General features: G+C 40.8%; 1 protein-coding gene across 3 annotated transcripts in view; it reads right to left on the bottom strand.

The window, feature by feature from the left end:
* Window positions 1-19,481, bottom strand: part of GLDC (glycine decarboxylase) — a 196,982-nt gene that overhangs the window by 49,239 nt on the left and 128,262 nt on the right. For all 3 annotated transcript variants that reach the window (XM_078779626.1, XM_068121721.2, XM_078779630.1), the window contains 3 exons: window positions 15,342-15,484; window positions 14,921-14,996; window positions 882-1,007 (listed from right to left, as the gene is read on the bottom strand). In XM_078779626.1, coding sequence (XP_078635752.1) covers window positions 882-1,007; window positions 14,921-14,996; window positions 15,342-15,484 — 345 coding nt within the window. The remainder of the gene's footprint in view (window positions 1-881; window positions 1,008-14,920; window positions 14,997-15,341; window positions 15,485-19,481) is intronic.

Below are 19,481 nucleotides of genomic sequence, written 5' to 3'. Positions count from 1 at the left end.
ATCAAGCTGCCCAATGGCGCAATTACCAGATCACTCCCTATGACACATCTGCAGAGCACATCGATTATTGAAGTCTAAACAGAATGTAGAGGCATTTGTGAAAATGAGATGGTATGATTGATTCACTATCCAGTTGTGATGCTGTGCCACCCATTGAATTTGCTGCTGATGAAGGCACCGTGTTAGAGGGATGCAGAATAGTGATCTTCTGGACCTCAAACCATTGGTATAAAGCATGTCCTGAACTATCTGGGTTGAAATCTGAAGACAGATTGTTCTTTGAAGGTCATTCTGGAGAGATTGTGTTGTTAATGAGTGACGTTATGGCAAGGTTGACACGATAACGATCATCATGAAGGATTGTAACCTTTGGGTGACTTGAACGAGGTCTCTTCGTTGACTAAATATTCCTTCTTTTATTAACCACCACTCCCCTGTCTCACCCTATACTCTTTCCTCATAATTTGATGACTATTTAAACCCTATGGGTGGTCAATTTATACAACATATTCACTAGGTTCATTTACACACATGTGCAGATCCTGAGTGATTTTCCTAATTGTTTTTCTTTTCTCCCATAGTTTGCATACACCTGACCAATACATTTATGAACTGCAAATCCATAGTTTATATCACATTTGAAAAGTTACTGCTCATTTTTTTTTTTTAGGAATATATCATCATCATCATCATCATCATCATCATCATCATCATCATCATGTACCATGCTTGTTTCTGCCAAAGTAGTTACCTTGTTAGTGTTACAATCCTGGACAGGTCACCACTCCAATGCAGGAAAGCTTTAATATTCTACCTAATATTCCTAACTATGACTGACATTAATGTCCTTCATTCGACAAGTAAGATACAATGAAACGAACCATGGCACAAAGATGTGCTGAGTCGATGCTGCCATTCCGATCCACTTCCACGGGTTGTACCAGCATCCCAGCCATCTGCGCGCTCGCTGGATTGGTGCCATGTGCTGACTTTGGAATGAGACACACCTATAAGAGGCATGGAAAGATAGACAAGGCAAATAATGTTTTTAACAAAACATTAAACAATCTATTTAATAAATAAAATTCATCAGGCTGTCTGTCTGTCTGTTTGCATTTTTTGCAAAGACTGCTGGGCCGACAACCACACAAATTTGGCACACAGACCAAGTCCGACCCAGGGATTGTCCTAAGGGTATTTTCATCCACCACCTCAGCCTTTAAAGATCTTGAAGACGCCGAAGAAGACACTCTTTTCCATGCTTTTTAAATGCTTGCGAGATTATACCCCTTAAGACCATGGAAGACCTCGAACACCCTTAAATCCCCTTAAAATGCAGAATACCCCAAAGATGCTTTAGTCCTTGGACTTTTAAGACCTCTGAGACCCTTCAGACCCCAAATACCCGTAAGACATGCAAGACCTCTTTACCCACTGGCATCGCTTAAACTCGCCATTTTATATACGCCCAAACCGGCATCGCCTCATCTCACTACTTTAAATAAACCCTCCTGCCCCCCACCTCGCCAACTCTAGCCCCCCCCCACCCCCACCCACGCCCCTGCGGTTCTCCTACGACTTCTCAGTTTTCCCCCTGCCCCCCCCCCCCACCACTCTGGCGGTTCTCCTGCCCCCTTCTCAGTACACCCGACCTCTCCTTCCCCCCTCCCCTCCGGCTCTTCATCCCCCCCACCCTCACTGGTTCACTTGCCTCGAATCCCCGGCGGTTCTCCTGCCACCCTTCTCAGTCTTTTCCCTGCCCCCCTGCTATGGTGGTTCTTCTGTCCCCCCCCCCCCAGTCCGCCAGCTCTGCTAACCCCTCCTCAGTTTTTTCCCTGCCCCTCCCCCTTCCTCCCCCCCGGCTGTCATGCACCCCATCTCAGTCCTCCCCGCCCCCGAGCAACGCCGGGTACCGCTGCTAGTTTATAATTTTTAGCCGCGTCGCAGACGCTGGTCATAGAGTGCGCTCTGCTGTTGTTGTTGTTCTTCTTGTTCTTGTTCTTCTTCTTCTTGTTCTTGCAGAGAAGACAAAACCTCAAAGCTCCACCCATTCTGGGAACCATAGCTCCACCCATTCTGGGAGAGGCTTCATATAAACAAATATCCACCATTTTATTAACTCGCATAGCTTTGAGGCCTGTTTTGTAGGCCCGTGGTGTCTTCCTCTCTCACACAGTTTTATTTCAAATCAAATTCGATATATCATTTCATTTTTCACAGTCGCTAACATAGTTTTAGACTTGGTTGAAAAAAAACGTGAAGAAAATCCGATGAAAGTTGCCCTTTATAGAACGAAATGAATTCTCAAAGGCCTGTAACTTCAAGTCCATTGAGATATTTTTTTTTTAAATCGCGGCATGCTCAGTCATACACCGCCCGAAATAACAGACGGGAAAATGCCGAGATATATTAAAAATTCGTCCATTTGATGACAATCGTCACGATGAAATATTTAATTTATACGTCGTCACAATAATGTGGAGAGAGGAGCATAGCTTCGTTCACGTGTCGCTACACACGAGAAATTGCCGAGATATATTTTTTTACAATCACGGCATGGTCAGTCATACACCGCCTGAAATAACAGATGGGAAAATGCCGAGATATATTAAAAATTCGTCCATTTGATGACAATCGTCACGATGAAATATTTAATTTATACGTCGTCACAATAATGTGGAGAGAGGAGCATAGCTTCGTTCACGTGTCGCTACACACGAGAAATTGCCGAGATATATATTTTTTAAATCGCAGCATGGTCAGTCATACACCGCCTGAAATAACAGATGGGGAGAATGCCGAGATATATTAAAAATTCGTCGCCACACACGGGAAATTGCCGAGATATATTTTCACTTTGCACAAAAATAACATCAAGTAATCGAATCAATAGGAATGTCCTGTGCCTATAACATCGACGTTATAGGCACAGCTGCATCTAGGCATTGTGTAACATCGACGCGGCTTTTGTTTTAATTAAAACTTTTTGTACTTGTTAGTATTAAACTTGCCATTCAATTTAATTTATGATTATGGAATGAGCTTTGCAATCCATTACCAGTCAGGAGCAAAAGGAACCTTACTGCCAAATTTCAGCCGGATTGGCCCAGCAGTTTGGCCGGAGAAGTCAAAATAGGAGATGGACAGACGGAGGGACGATGCACGATGACAATACCTTATCTGGAATTTATCTGGAATTCCAATTCCAGATAAGCTTAAGAATCCTTCAATTCAATAAAATAGTTAAGCACAATATCTTAGATCCTTCACTTCAATAAATAACTAGAACGGCACTCAGGAGAGAGAGCATACCACCGCCAGGTGAACAGTTTACGTTTTGTATCCCAGATTAAACCAGAAAATCACAATACAGAATCACATTTAATCAAAATCATCCGTCCACAACGTTTTGAGATATCCTGCTATATATCGTTTTTGTCTCTATCTCCCAATGGTGAAGAATCACTTAAAAAATTCTACTAATCGTATCCGGATTGGATCTTCACCAAAATTGAATCGATTAGTCCTTGTCACATACACAGAACCTATCAAAAAAGTTTCGTCCAAATCCGTCCATAACTTTTTGAGATGTCCTGATATATATCGGTTTTGGCCCAATCTCCCAATGGTGAAGAATCACTTAATGATTAAAAAACTCTCATATCTGAATCCATATTCAGATCCTCACCAAATTGAATAGATTCGTCCTTGTCACACACCCAACCGCTCAACCAAGTTTCGTCTAAATCCGTCCATAACTTTTTGAGATATCCTGCTATATATCGGTTTTGGCCCAATCTCCCAATGGTGAAGAATCACTTAATGATTAAAAAACTCTCATATCTGAATCCATATTCAGATCTTCACCAAATTGAATAGATTCGTCCTTGTCACACACCCAACCGCTCAACCAAGTTTCGTCTAAATCCGTCTATAACTTCTTGAGATATCCTGCTATATGTCGGTTTTGGCCCAATCTACCAATGGTGAAGAATCACTTAAAAAATTCTAGTAGCCGGATCCGAATCTGGATCTTCACCAAAATCCCAATCATTTCGTTCTTGTCACATACACTACCTCTCTGCCAAATTTTGTTCGAATCCGTCCACAACTTTGTGAGATATCTTGTTGATAGACAGACAGACAGATGAAAAATCACTCATAGAGTGACACTTGGCAAAACAGAACAAAGTAGCATTGCACTCAGTGGAGCATCCTTTTGATTTCACAAATGATTGGTGGTGGAATTATGTGACCTGATATGCAAATATTCAAATTAAGTCAATCAGATGAAAATTGTCAATTTTAGAAGTTTGGCCCATGTTGACCTCACAAATAGTTGGTGGTTGGTTTCAGTAAGCTGATATGCAAATCCTGTTCAGATTTCAAGTCTGAAAAATCAAGGATGAAAATTGAGGATTTCAGAAATTTGAGAAAGATGGTTGACCGTAGGCCTTTGTTGACTTTTTGGCCTATTTTGATCTCAAAAAATAGTTGGTGGTTGAATTCAGTTGGCTGATATGAAAATCCTATTCAAATTTCAAGTCAATCGGAAGAAAATTGAGGGATTTTAGAAATCTGGCCTATGTTGACCTATATTGACCTCAAAAATAGGTGGGGGTTGAATTCAGTGACCAGATATGCAAATAGTCTTCAAATTTTAAGTTAATTGGATGAAAATTGACAATTTTAGAAATTTGGCCTATGTTGACCTTTTAACTGATGTGAAAATCCTATTCAAATTTCAAGGCAATCGGTTGAAAATTGAGGATTTTAGAAATTGAAAAAAGGTGGTTGACCTTATGACTTACGTTGATCTCAAAAATAGTTGGTGGTTGAATTCAGTTCGCTGATATGTACATCCTGTTCAACTTTCAAATACATCCTGTTCAAATTTCAAGTCAATCGGATGAAAATTGAGGATTTTAGAAATGTAAAAAAGTGCTTGACCTTTTTGACCTTTTGACCTCAAAAATATGTAGGATGTTGTCGGACCACGAACCCTACAATTTGGTGAAGTCTCGTGAATATCGGTTTAAAATTGTGACCTGTAGGCAAGTATAAGTGAGCGGACAGACAAACACACACACACACAAGCCCGAGTGATCAACACACTTGTCAAAAATTATGTTTTTTGCCAAGTAACAGACAGGGGTGACAACATAACCTTCATCCACCTTCGGTGGCGGAGGTAATAAAGAGACAATCTTCAAAGTGGATCAGAAGTTGTTTGACCAGAAGCCAAGTGGATCAGAAGAATTAAACCTGCCTATGAATAAGGTATTGGCTCGTTCCAGTGGGCTATCACCCTCATTGTCGCTCAGTAAATGCCACGAATGGAATATTTGAAAAACAAACAAACAAGGTATCCTTGACAGGAAATCTTGTTAAAGATGCATCTTGAGTAGAATCAATTCCTCAGCCACCCACCTGGTATGAATTTGCTGTAAAAGTGCACAGCAAAAACACGACTTTTGGAGAACTGTCAGAAGTCATCTTTCTCTCAGTCTTTCATGTCGAATAAGGAAGTCATCACGTTAAAGTAGTGTTTGGTGTCGACAATGACAATTCCATTAAAACTGCAGAGAGGGTAAATCTTGCTTCAGATACAGGTGTACCTGAACTCATGAACTCATGAACTGAGTGCTGTACTGAATACTGAATGAACTCGTGTACTGAATACTGAATAAGTACTCATGAACTGATTTCTGTAAGATTGTCCCTGGTCACAAAATAAAGCAGTGGAAATGTCTTTTGTCATCCCTGAAGAGGCAAATCAATCTCATCAAATTCCTCCCACAAGACTGGAAAAACACCCCAGCTGATAACGAAGCTTCCTAACCAGACGATGCATGTCATGCTTGCTGGGAAATACTTCAGGGTGACATGTAATGCTTTCACCGAAGTTGGAAGCTTTGGATCATTGTCAGGAATAAGCAGACATTTGTATGTTGTTGCATGTAAAATATACTGCACCAGAGTCCATCATGGCCGAAGATGATGTTTGTACTCTGGCTCTTAACAATGATATAGATTGACATATGTACATCAAGTGGGGAATGAAAATTCAGAAGGGTTTCATGATGTGAGCAAAATTGCTGCAGCATTTGCTCAAAATGTCTGTAAGCAATACCAGAACTGCATGCATTGACTGAATGTGACACAGTAAGTGCATTTGGAGGCCGAGGAAAGCTCAAGGTTTTACAGCTATTTGACAACAGCACTGAGTATCAAGAGGCATTCCCTCAGCTCATGGACTAAGTGGTCAGACATGGCCAATAATCTCTCTAAATAAACATAGTGCCTAACTCGTTCCTGGTAATGACACGTGAGGTGCGCCTCTCCACTGGTTCCTCATTGGTCATGAAATGGTGGAAATTTCCCTCGTGAGTCGTGGTCTGGCCCGAATTTCATCACAATCTCCCCTGGGTACAGTTCCAACCCTGGGTGGTCGAGTCTGGATCCAGCTGTATCTGCTCCACTCATTCACTTATCTAAGATCATGCTCCGCTGCGGCGTTGCTGCCCCGCAGCTGATTTGCACCATTGCCTCACACTAGTATCATTTGTGCTGCAGCTTCCCTTAGCTTAGTCTTCTCTGCTGCCACTGGACTGCTGATGGTTTGTGAAGTTCGTCTTTCAGAAGAAAATCAGCCAATTTCAAATCACCACCTGACCACAAAGGTATGATTTCCCTCATACTTGATCTCCAGAACTCCCAAAACCACCTCTCCTGCCATTCATCTGTCACCTACCTTCTTCAAAACATTTGGTAGAGCACAACATATCTGTGCTTGATACTGGGAACTCAATAATGTAGTTGGCTGGTCTCAAAACAATCAGCCTAAGCTTGGGACATCACCACAAGTGCATCTCTCTCTTAAAGTTGTAAGTTACGGTACATACGAGTATTTATCCATAGCTTTGGAACAATATTGATCATGCTTCAGGAATTGCGCCTCAGTGACCATATTTATTTAACATCTCTCCGAGAACCAGTCCAAGTTCTGATCACAACAATGGCTCCTATTACCAATGTTTAACATGGACTTCATGAAGTAAGACATGGACTTCATAAAAAAAACATAGGGGCAATACCCCTGGCACTCATGTGGTAGAATAAACAGTATACTGCACTGACTAAAGGTATTTTAAACCAATTTCAATGCTTGCTAGAAGACAGAGCAGTATGTAGAATCATACCAACATAATCATAATATTTTAAACAAACAAACCAAAAAAAACACCTATTTTGGGGGGCAACCCCTCCCCCCCCCCCTTTCCCACCCCGTGTACCTCCTCTCAAAGGCCAATTTCCCCATTGCCTTGAACAAACATTGGTACGTCATAGATGATAAAGGTTGTGGTGAAGTTTCATTAAAATTGTGAGTGCAGGTTCTGAGGAAAAAAGCAAATACCTATTTTGGGGGGAAACCCCCATAGACCACCATAGACCCCGATTTTAAAAATGCCAGGAACAAACTTTGGTACAACACAGGTGATTAAGTATGTGGTCAAGTTTCATCAGAATTGCATGTATAGTTTCTGAGTAGAAAGCAAATACCTATTTTGGGGGGCAACCCCCCCGTAGATCCCTAAAGGGGAAGATTTTTTTAACGCCGTAAACAAACTTCGGTACATCACGGATGATGAAGGTTGTGGTAAAGTTTCATCGATATAGTGTGTGTAGTTTCAGAGGAAAAAGCAAATTCCTATTTTGGGGGATCAAACCTGGATCCATTTTGACCCCCGGTAGACCACCTTAGACCCGAGTTTTTTTTAATGTCGTGAACAAACTTTAGTCACAACATAACAAAACAAATATCATTTGTGCCAAATTTGGTCGCAATCCCATCAGCGGTTTCGAAGAAGAAGTTGCAAGTGTTTACGGACGGACGGACGGACGGACAACGCACCATCGCATAAGCTCACCTGAACTTCGTTTCAGGTGAGCTTAAAAGGGGAAACTTGTTGCAGTTAAAATTGCGCACGCTCCATTCAAGGCGCAAAGAGGAAGAAAGTACTAATGGAGTAGGTTCCTGATATTAAAACCCAACTTGGCTGTAAATATAATTCGTTAACAAACAGAGCATGCCTGAAGGGCCTGCATAACCGATTCGTTAGTTGATGAAGAAATGTCAACTGAAAATCATTCAAGTGGTTGTGCAAAGGACAAGCAACGTTTACAGTGAAGTAAACGAAGCCCAATTAACAAAGTGAAAAAATATTTAAACATTAATTTAAAAAAACAGTCATTAATGTATAACGGTTATGAATATTGTTTCTTCATTCTAATTATGCACACCTGAACTCCGACATTTTCAAATGTCACCTGAAAAACATGTGCGTTTGGAAAGCGTTACATGAATTTCATTGTTTTGTTTGGTTTTATACATACACTAGATTTCCTGAACCATGCAAAGTGGCATTTCTATACGTATATTCTGGAAAATGATTATTCATTACCACCGCCACCAAAGGTTACAAAGGAGGTTATGTTTTTACCCCTGTCTGTCTGTTTGTTACTTGTGAAAATCGAAGAGTTTTCAAGTATATAGTTGGTCTTGTGCGTTATTACTTGGCAAAAAAAAAAAAAAATTTTTTGCAAGTATGTTGATCACTCCGGTTTGTGTGTGTGTTTGTTTGTGTGTGTTTGTTCGTCTGTCCGCTCACTTATACTTGCCTGCAGGTCACAATTTTGAAACCGATCTTCACGAAACTTTACCAAATGGTAGAGTTCGTGGTCCGACAAAATCCTATATATTTTTGGGGTCAAAAGGTCAACAAAGGCCAAAGGTCAACCACTTTTTTCAAATTTCTAAAATTCTCAATTTTCATCCGATTGACTTGAAATTTGAATGGGATATGCACATCAGTTTACTGAATTCAACGAACAACTATTTTTGAGATCAGCATAGGCCAAAATGTCAACATAGGCCCAAGGTCAAGCACTTTTTTCAAATTTCTAAAAGCCTCAATTTTCATCCGATTGACTTGAAATTTGAATAGGATTTACATATCAACTAACTGAATTCAACCACCAACTATTTTTGAGGTTAAAAGGATGCTCTACTGAGTGCCATTCAACTTTGTTCTGTTTTGCCAAGTGTCGCTCTATGAGTGATTTTTCATTCTGTCTGTCTGTCTGTATGTTTGTCTGTCTGTATGTTTGTCTGTTGGTATGTCAGTCGCCTACAAGTCAAAATTTTCAACTGATCTTCACGAAACTTCACCAAATGGTAGAGTTGGTCATAATCAAGAAGCCTATAGTTTTGGGGCTCAAAAGGTCAATCGGTCAACATAGGCCAAAGGTCACCAACTTTGTCAAATTTCAAAAATCCTCAATTTTAATCCGATTGACTTGAAATTTGAAGAGGATGTGCATATCTGATCACTGAATCCAACCACCAAGTATTTTTGAGGTCAACATCAGCCAAAAGGTCAACATAGGCCAAATTTCTAAAATCCTCAATTTTCATCCGATTAACTTGAAATTTGAAGAGGATTTGCATATATGGTCACTGAATTCTTCCCCCAACTGTTTTTGAGGTCAACATAGGCCTGTAAAGGTCAACATAGGCCGAATTTCTAAATTCCTCAATTTCCATCTGATTGACGATATTTTAAGAGAATTTGCATATCTGGTCACGGAATTCAACCCGAAACTATTTTTGAGGTCAACACTGACCATAAAGTCAACATAGGCCAGATTTCTAAAATCTTCAATTTATATCCGATTGACTTGAAAGTTTAAGAGGATTTGCATACCTGGTCAATGAATTCAACCCCCAACTATTTTTGAGGTCAACACAGGCCAAAAAGTCAACATAGGCCAGATTTCTAAAATCTTCAATTTATATCTGATTGACTTGAAAGTTTAAGAGAATTTGCATATCTGGGCAATGAGTTCAACCCCCAAACTATTTTTGAGGTCAACACAGGCCAAAAAGTCAACATAGGCCAGATTTCTAAAATCTTGAATTTGTATCCAATTGACTTGAAATTTTAAGAGGATTTGCATATCTGGACACTGAATTCAACCACCAAGTATTTTTGAGATCAACAGAGGCCAAAAGGTCAACATAGAGGATTGAGATATCTTGCTATATTGTGGACATTTGTGCGGGGCATGCATACATACATATGCTGGACGGCCAGACAAATGCTGTTCCAGACGGAATTGCCCTGCCGGCTACACCGTATAAATGTTAGGGCATTTGAAATTTCCCTGTGAGTCACACGTTGTGTGTGTTTATTTCGTCGTCGAATGGCATTCCAACATGGAATTCACCAGGAATAATCACGTGGGATTCCCATGGACGAATCATCTGTGTGTCCCAGAATTGTACAACATGTTTCTATATTTAAAACACACATTGAGCCTCAAGTGTTGTGTAAAAATTGTCAATTACATATCGAAGTAATTGACAATTTTGTATTAATTGATGTAATTGTTAAATTATGTAATTAATTGATGTAATTGACGATGTAATTGACATATCAATGTAACCCCTATAAACCCCAGCCATTGCACGAAAAAAAACGACACTGGGGATGAAACAACATTGCATAACCCCGCAATGTGAACAAAAGCAACACCGGTTAGTGATGAATGCCAACCACTGGCAGGAAATGTTTTCAGCATCATCAATGGATGTATGAAATTGTTGCTGAACATGAATATTGAAGGTTTGTTGACAGGTATAAAATGCCCTTGTGAAAACATTGTACGGCCCATCACAACAGGTTGTAAAAACGAACGTCTGTGGCAGATTGCAGAGTGTGAGCATGAGCTTACAATTCATTTAATCAATGTCCATTTGTTCTCTCATGTGGCAGCAGCAATGAAGGGATGCCGAAACAGATGCCGTGGCGCAAACTAATCAACACAATGAACAGAGCAATAAGCAATTAGTTTGAGTAATGATGATTGGAGCAGTGAGTAGGGGAAAAGCAGAACTTGAGAGGCAAATAAAGGTGGCTAAACCTCAGAAGAAAAGAGTACCTTAATTATGAATACACTTTGCAGCAAAGGATTAAATACAAAATTGGATGAAAGAATAATCAACTACAGCCAGGGACACAGTTGCCTACATTTTGGTGGAATGCCATTTTTCAAGGATGATAATTAACTTTATTATTACATAGTAGCAGTTCCCCGAGGAAATTCCGCGTAATGTGAAATTGCCTTCAACAATATTATGCAAAGGATAGCTAAATATCATGTAAACCTAATATCGCCTAGTAATGTTGTGCTCCTTAAAGATGTTCCTTGAATAAATCAAAACATCTCCAAAGAAAATTTGGCAGTCAGGCCACACCATCTTACTATAATCTTATTATAATTCACTAAATGTCCGTCTGTCTGTTCGAAGGTACCGCAAAAACGGCTGAACCGATCACAACGATATTTTGGGTGGGTACTCCTGGGACCCCGAGGAGTAAAAGAGGCTATATTGTTTTTCTAGTTTTTTCCTCCCAATTTTCCAGTGTTTCCAAACACGATGGAATTGTATTTACCGATATGAACAGTCATGTGGCTTTTGTTGAAATTATATGTACCAGGAGAGAGTAGATCGACTCCTGACGAACTCTTCCTATAGAAACGTGCGGCCCCAAAACAACATGGCAGCGTGTGCAAAGCGAATGAGAAACAGGTGTAGCGGCCGCTTCCGTGTTACAGATTAGGCGCGCACTCTTCACACATAAACGTGCGACTGAGAAAGACGTGCAGCGGCCGCTTCTGTTTTGCAGAATTCAATTTGTTCACGAGTTATCAAACAGAGTGACCACTATATTCGTCATGGGTGTGTGTCTGTCTGTGTGTCTGTCTGTCTGTCCGCAGCATAACTACCCGATGATATCATCCGATCTTGATGAAACTTGGGTGGGAGGTTGATATCATGATCTAGTTGTGTCCTGCCTAGAGTGGGCGTATTGCGCCCATTGTGGGCGGAGCCACGCCCGAAAAAGATGTCTTTTTAGGGGGTAATCGAGTTCAAGCTACATCTTCTCCGAGGGAGTTGGTGGAATCTGACAGGGGTTTCGGTATTTGTTTGGCCAATGTCATGTGTCTAGCCCGAGCTTGATTTTTCATTTTTGCCCCAAGGTCAAGTTCACAAGGTCACGAAATTTAGAAAAGTCGATTTTTGATGGTTTTATTACATTGTTCGCTTCCTGATAGGGTGAAATATCGTACATGATCTTATATTATCACATACATCATGAAATTCAAGTTTTCCAACAAATTTCAGAATCTTCGAACTTTGACCTTTGAAGGTCACAAAGGTCAAAGTTTCAAAGTTGTCGGAATCGAACCGAATTTTCGGTATTGTGCCGCTAACTAACCTCATAACTGATTATACATTATTTTCTATCTCATTTCAAGGTCAGTAACCTTCGTTTTGACATTTCCAGGCCTGGCCTGTCCAGGCCTGTTTCGGTTTTGTCCATCCTTTGTCATTGAATACCGCTCGCTCGTGAACCATCATCGTCTCCGGACTTGTCTTTTTTCAAAATGGGCGCCATGTACTGTTTAGATTTTGATGATTTGCGTGTGATATCATTTAACGGATGTTTATATGAATCGTTTAAAATAAAAAAAAGCCTTCAATTTCTGATATTTTGCCTTTTCATTTGGGCCTCCAAACTGAAGTTCCACCCGCAGGGCGGGTACCGTTGCTAGTCTTTGCTAATGGCGTTCCCAACATATACCGGGTGTGAAGTTACAGTCGAAACAACGTCCATTTCACGATCTTGCGGGACATGTACCACGGAGATTCCATGGAATCAAGTGATAAGTGATTGCAAGTGGCCTAATTGCGCAGTGTCCCTCTTACCAGTGCACTGGTACTCATTTTGTCAACCTCAGAAGGAATGAAAAACTGAGTCAACCCCACCTTGTGTTAATTCGACGGCAGATCGGGATTTAAACTCAGGACCCTAGGATCCCAAGGCAGCTACCCTAACTGTTAAGCCAATGTTTTTATTTAATTAAGGCTTGTGCTAACCCTAATGCCATGTATTCGTTTTATGCTACGTAACAGCATGAGTGCTGCAAGTTTAATCTTCTATCTTGGGGCTCGCAGGATGGCCTAGATTCTATAGGTGTGCACATTCACCTCTGAGCTGTCTAGTCTGAGTTTGAATCCTGACCAAGCAATAAACTTTCATCTTGGTGTCTCGCAGGCAGAGTAGTTCATCAATGTATGATGATGGACGATAAACTGTGTGTCTCGTCTGCCAGCATTAGTTGGTGAAATTAGTCCCTGTGTTCCATTCACGACGAGTAGGCAAGCTATCGCCAGCACCCTGGCCAAATTGAAAAAAATCCTACTATAACTTGCAGGTGGCATTGCACCAGGGGCACAGCCACAACTCACAGCAAATATGCAACCATCAGCCATATGCTGTGTAGGTAATGTATGACCCTTCTACAATTGGCATGAAAGACAACACCCTCTGTTGAAGGTATCCAACAGAGCAAGAAAGCAAAGAAAACTAGAAAGCATCTGGAAATGCAAAGCCCGTCCACATCTGTTTGTATTCAGACGTCTTCTTCTTCTATATGCTCAAATACCAAAAACGGTTTAAAAAATACTATATGAAAATTGATGATTTTCATCAATTGACTTTCATCAATTCATCATCAATTTTCAATCATCAATTTTCATCAATCAATTGATTGATGATTGACGCACAGACACACACACCCAGACACACACACACGCACACACACACACACACACACACACACACACACACACACACAGACACACAGACACACACACACACATACGCACACAGACACACATACACACACACACAGAAGGGATTGAAAAACCCTGTCTCCTGCTATGCACAGGACGGAACCAATTTTACGTGATGCTGACCGTTGACCTTTAGACCTTTAGATAAAATTATTAATTTGCCTTCTCTGTATTATCATAATAAAGCTTTGCTAAAATTTTGCTCCCAGCTCTCTTCTATATGCTCAAATACCAAAAACGGTTTAAAAAATACTAAATGAAAATTGATGATTTTATGCAGCCTTGACCTTTGAGCTTTAGATCTAAGAAACAATCAACTCCTCTATTTTTATTAGTGAACCAAATTCAGTGACCCAATATGCAAATTCTTAAAATTTCAGGTCAATCGTATGAAAATTGACGATTTTATGTAAAAGTGACATTTGACCTTTTCATTACTAATTTGCCTTCTCCATATTCTCATAATAAAGCTTTGTTGAAAATTTGATGACAAAACTCAAAGTGTAAATTGAAATGTCAGGTCAATTGGATGAAAATAGATGATTTTACGTGATGCTGACCGTTGACCTTTAGACCTTTAGATAAAATTATTAATTTGCCTTCTCTGTATTATCATAATAAAGCTTTGCTAAAATTTTGATGACAATAGCTCAAATGGTAAAAAAAAAACGTGCACGCACACACACACACACACACACACACACACACACACACAGACACACACAGACACATATATATACACACACACACACACACACACACACACACGCACAGACACACACCCAGACACCCAGACACACACACACGCACACACACACACACACACACATACACACACAGACACACAGACACACACAGACACACATACACACACACACAGAAGGGATTGAAAAACCCTGTCTCCTGCTATGCACAGGACGGGCCAAAAATGAGGATAGAAAAATAAAGAAAAAGAATACACTCACAAAACCAAACTTACTAGAATTTCTCAGGAAATCTATGATATAAAGGTAGAACACAAGAAGTAGAAACAATGGCAGTTATTGAGTTATGATGTTAAAATAATGCAAGGTTAGTGAATAAAAAAGATCAAGGAACATGGGATAAAAGGACAAGAATCACAGGCAGGGGTCGCTCTGACTCCACACTTACATTTCTGTGACCTTGTCCTTTGGCTGTCAGGTAGGCTTTTATAACTGACAATCCAGTGTATTCTCCCTGAGCACCACTGGGAAACAAGGAGCAAAATCGACATGTTTCCAAGTTAATGTCAATATTCACTTTCACCATACCAGAGCCAAAAAAGAGAATGTACTAAAGAGCGATCAAATTGTTCACTTTTTATAAAAGCCAGGTTAGGTTGTCTCAACCTCAATGGTAGGAGAAACACCATAATGACTGAATTACACTGATCGGTGGAACTATCGCTATCAGGTCTCCGACGTCATACACATGACTTATAAGGTAGAGCAGCTTGGTATCATCATCACAAAATAAAAACTGACCCGTTTGGCTATGATGGGCCAAAATGAGAAAAAACAATGTGGCCAAAGGGAGAAAAAGATATACATACCTGTTTGGTTGAAAAGAGATGCCATCATAGCCAGTAATCTCACAGAGATCTCGCTCAAGCTGGCGAAACAGCTCCTGATAGCCTATGGCTTGATCCAGAGGGATGAATGGGTGCAGTTCAGCAAATTGTGGCCATGTGAAAGGCTGGGGTACAGAACAGTGGGAATGCTAGAATATACATTATGTGACATTTACAAACATCTTTGGATCAAAGTTCCGAAACAGGGGAAGGGAGAATATGTTTTAAAATGACAAAAGCAGTGCCTTAAACCCGAAATGAAAAAGGGTATTTTTGGCCTTAAACACTAAATCCTGCTATAAATTTACAATTAGTCACTGGCGTTGACACGAATGCAATTTTTTTTATTACGGACCCTAGGCATCAAAAAACTAATGTAATAAAACAGTTTCAAAAGAATTTAAATTGCATCTAATGCGGCACTAAATGAGAATTGTTGCTCCCAGCTTGTCGGCCCGATGACAGAAGACACCATTTGCATTTTTGCCGCCCACATTTCTACCCCGTTTAGAATCCCGTGTGGGCACGGGCAACCTGTTAGTCTTTATTAATGATACATAAGGTGCAATTGCACAATGCCTTGTTTAGAAGTTCAGAAATAGCAATTTATTGTCTCAAACATGTGATGTGTGGCCTGCTCAAGTTGAAAGTGCTTGTAACTGTTTATTTCCAGCTTTGGGATAGCCACAGTGGGAAGTAGAGTGGCACTTGGTTGAGTGCATACCTCCACCAGGCTTAACAGTTTACCTTTTGTATCCGTGTCACACACCCAAACTGTTCACCAAGTTTCGTCCAAACCCATCCACAACTTTTTGAGATATCCTGCAATTTATCGTTTTTGGCCCGATCCCCCAGTGGTGAAGAATCACTTTACAAATTACAGTATCCAGATTAATATTAAAATTAACTATCTTCATCAATGCTCAAGGTCAATCTGAAGAAAATTGATGATTTTTCAGATGAAAAGTGATGATTTTAGAAGTTTGACCTTGAGTTGGCCTTTGATCTTTTGACCGTTGACTTTGATCTTTTGATTGACTTTGACTTTGATCAAAAATTTGATTCAAAACAAAAACAAACAAAAACAAACTCAAAACAAAACTTTGTTGACTTTGATCAAACGTTGATCTTTTGACCGTTGACCGTTTACCTTTGATCTTGACCCTAACCCTATATCACCTTGAGTTGTGATAATTTTAGAGGTTTGACCATTTGACCTCACCAATAGTTGCTTTCCTAATCCAGTGATGCACTTTGTAATTGCTGTTTAGTATTGAAGCTAATAGGATGAAAATAGATGATTTTTCAGATGCAAATTGATGATTTTAAAAGTATGACCTTGAGTTCACCTTTGCCCATTTGACCTCAAAATAGTTGGTTTCCCAATTCAGTGATGCACTATGCAATTGCTGTTTAATTTTCAAGTTAATAGGATGAAAAATGATGATTTGTCAGATGAAAATTTATAATTTTAGAGGTTTGACCATGAATTGACATTTGATATTTTGACCTCAAAAATAGTTTCCCCAATTCAGTGACTCAATATGCAAGTGCTGTTTAACTTTCAAGTCAATTGGATGAAAAATGACGATTTTAGAAATGTGACCTCAAGATGATCTTTGACGTCAAATTCAATAAGCTTCTCAGTTGTGACTCACCTCTGCAACTCGGTGAAGTTTCATGACGATCGGTTTAGAATTGTGACTTGTAGGCGAGTGACAAACAGACAGATAGACAGACAAACAGACAAACAGATAGACAGAATAACAAAGTTGGCCGACCAAAATACTTCGATCGACCGACCAAGTTTAACTCTTGATGTGATAACAGCTTCAAATTTAATGTACAGTTTTAAGATGTCCATTGTCCACCAATATCCCTGTAGTTCATGCAAAAGTAGACACTGATATCTACTAATGCCTTTAGTGCTGTACATGGTGAATGCATTCGTTTATTGTTCAGCAAAATAAAAGCACTTACTTTCTCTACTATCTTCCACCATGACTTTATATTTGTGCTTTAAAAACAACAACTCATTTCGCCTCCTCTCAAAAACCAAACAAGCAAGGAATTTGTGCAAGGAATGAATCCCCAAAATTAATCCCCCGCCGGAGCGGGAGTACTCTTCTCAGTTTATCGGAGCTCGGGCTGGAGTACCCTTCTTAGTTTGTCAAAGCTCGGGTGGGAGTGCCCATCTCAGTTTATTGGAGCTCAGGCCGGAGTACCCTTCTCAGTTTATCGGAGCTTGGGCAGGAGTACCCTTCTCAGTTATTCAGAGCTCAGGGGGCAGTACCCTTCTCAGTTTATTGGAGCTCAGGCCGGAGTACCCTTCTCAGTTTATCAGAGCTTGGGCAGGAGTACCCTTCTCAGTTATTCAGAGCTCAGGGGGCAGTACCCTTCTCAGTTTATTGGAGCTCAGGCCGGAGTACACTTCTCAGTTTATCGGAGCTTGGGCAGGAGTACCCTTCTCAGTTAGTCAGAGCTCAGGGGGGAGTACCCTTCTCAGTTTATCAGTGCTTGGGCGGGAGTACCATTCTTAGTTTATCGGAGCTCAGGCCAGAGTACCCTTCTTAGTTTATCGGAGCTCAGGCCAGAGTACCATTCTTAGTTTATCAGAGCTCGGGTGGGAGTACCCTTCTCAGTTTATCGGAGCTCAGGCCAGAGTACCATTCTTAGTTTATCAGAGCTCGGGTGGGAGTATCCTTCTCAGTTTATCGGAGCTCTGGCTGGAGTACCCTTTTCAGTTTATCTGAGCTCAGGCGGGAGTACCCTTCTCAGTTTATCGGAGGTCGGGCAGGTGTATCCTTCTCAGTTTATCGGAGGTCGGGCAGGTGTATCCTTCTCAGTTTATCGGAGGTCGGGCAGGTGTATCCTTCTCAGTTTATCGGAGGTCGGGCAGGTGTATCCTTCTCAGTTTATCGGAGGTCGGGCAGGTGTATCCTTCTCAGTTTATCGGAGGTCGGGCAGGTGTATCCTTCTCAGTTTATCGGAGCTCGGGTAGCAGTACCCTTCTCAGTTTATCGGAGCTCTGGCTGGAGTACCCTTTTCAGTTTATCTGAGCTCAGGCGGGAGTACCCTTCTCAGTTTATCGGAGGTCGGGCAGGTGTATCCTTCTCAGTTTATCGGAGGTCGGGCAGGTGTATCCTTCTCAGTTTATCGGAGGTCGGGTAGGTGTAGCCTTCTCAATTTATCGGACCTCGGGTAGCAGTACCCTTTTCAGTTTATCAGTGCTTGGACAGGAGTATGTGCTCGTCTGCTGGCCTTGGCTGGCCACTTAAGGCCAGTATTGGGGTTGGAACCAGTGGTAGAACTGGGTTTGGAACGTCTACATAGGCTCAAGAACTGTTGAATGCCAATTTTTGAGTTTCAGTGACATCCACATGTGCTCCATTATAGTAAAGATTATATAGTAGTTGAATTTCCCAAAGAAAGATTACAGAGCACACGGTTACCCAATGTACAAGGCCATGGAGAGACAACACTGTATATGTGTCGAGTTAGGTGAATACAGTGGTGGGACTTGCGGCGGCATCGGAGATATCTGCTACAGAAAGTCGAATGTATCACGCCAGGTGTGAATTTATTTTAGTGACTGAAAAGTCTTATTGCGTTGAGCTACAGTATTTCGAAGAAGTTGAACACCTGAATGGCATTGGTTATCGGTTTGCGTGTTTTTCCTGTTATCCCTTTGTACATTCAAATGGTGTATTCTGATTGCTATGAAATGACGAATTTTGTTTTCTATCCAGTATTGCAGTTTCCCTGGCTAATCTGAGGTTGGTGTGATATTTCTACCTGTGCTACTAAAGGTATGGAGGGGAGGTTATGTTTACACCCCTGTCTGTCTGATTGTCCGTTTGTTGGTCTGTCCGTTTGTGAACAAAATATCTCAAAGAGTTGTGGACTGATTCGGACGAAATTTGGCAGAGATGTAGCGTGTGTGACAAGGACGAAATGATTAGAGCTTGGAGAAGATCCCGATTCGGATCCGGCTACTAGAATTTTAAAGTGATTCTTCACTATTGGGAGTTAGGGCCAAAAACGATACATAGCAGGATATCTAAAAAGTTTATGGATGGATTTGGACGAAACTTCTTGGACTGGTTGCGTGTGTGACAAGGA

This window comes from Myxine glutinosa, chromosome 1, assembly GCF_964187855.1.
Source record: "Myxine glutinosa chromosome 1, kmMyxGlut1.1, whole genome shotgun sequence".
Taxonomy (NCBI): Eukaryota; Metazoa; Chordata; class Myxini; order Myxiniformes; family Myxinidae; genus Myxine; species Myxine glutinosa.
This window is presented reverse-complemented; position numbering and strand designations above follow the sequence as displayed.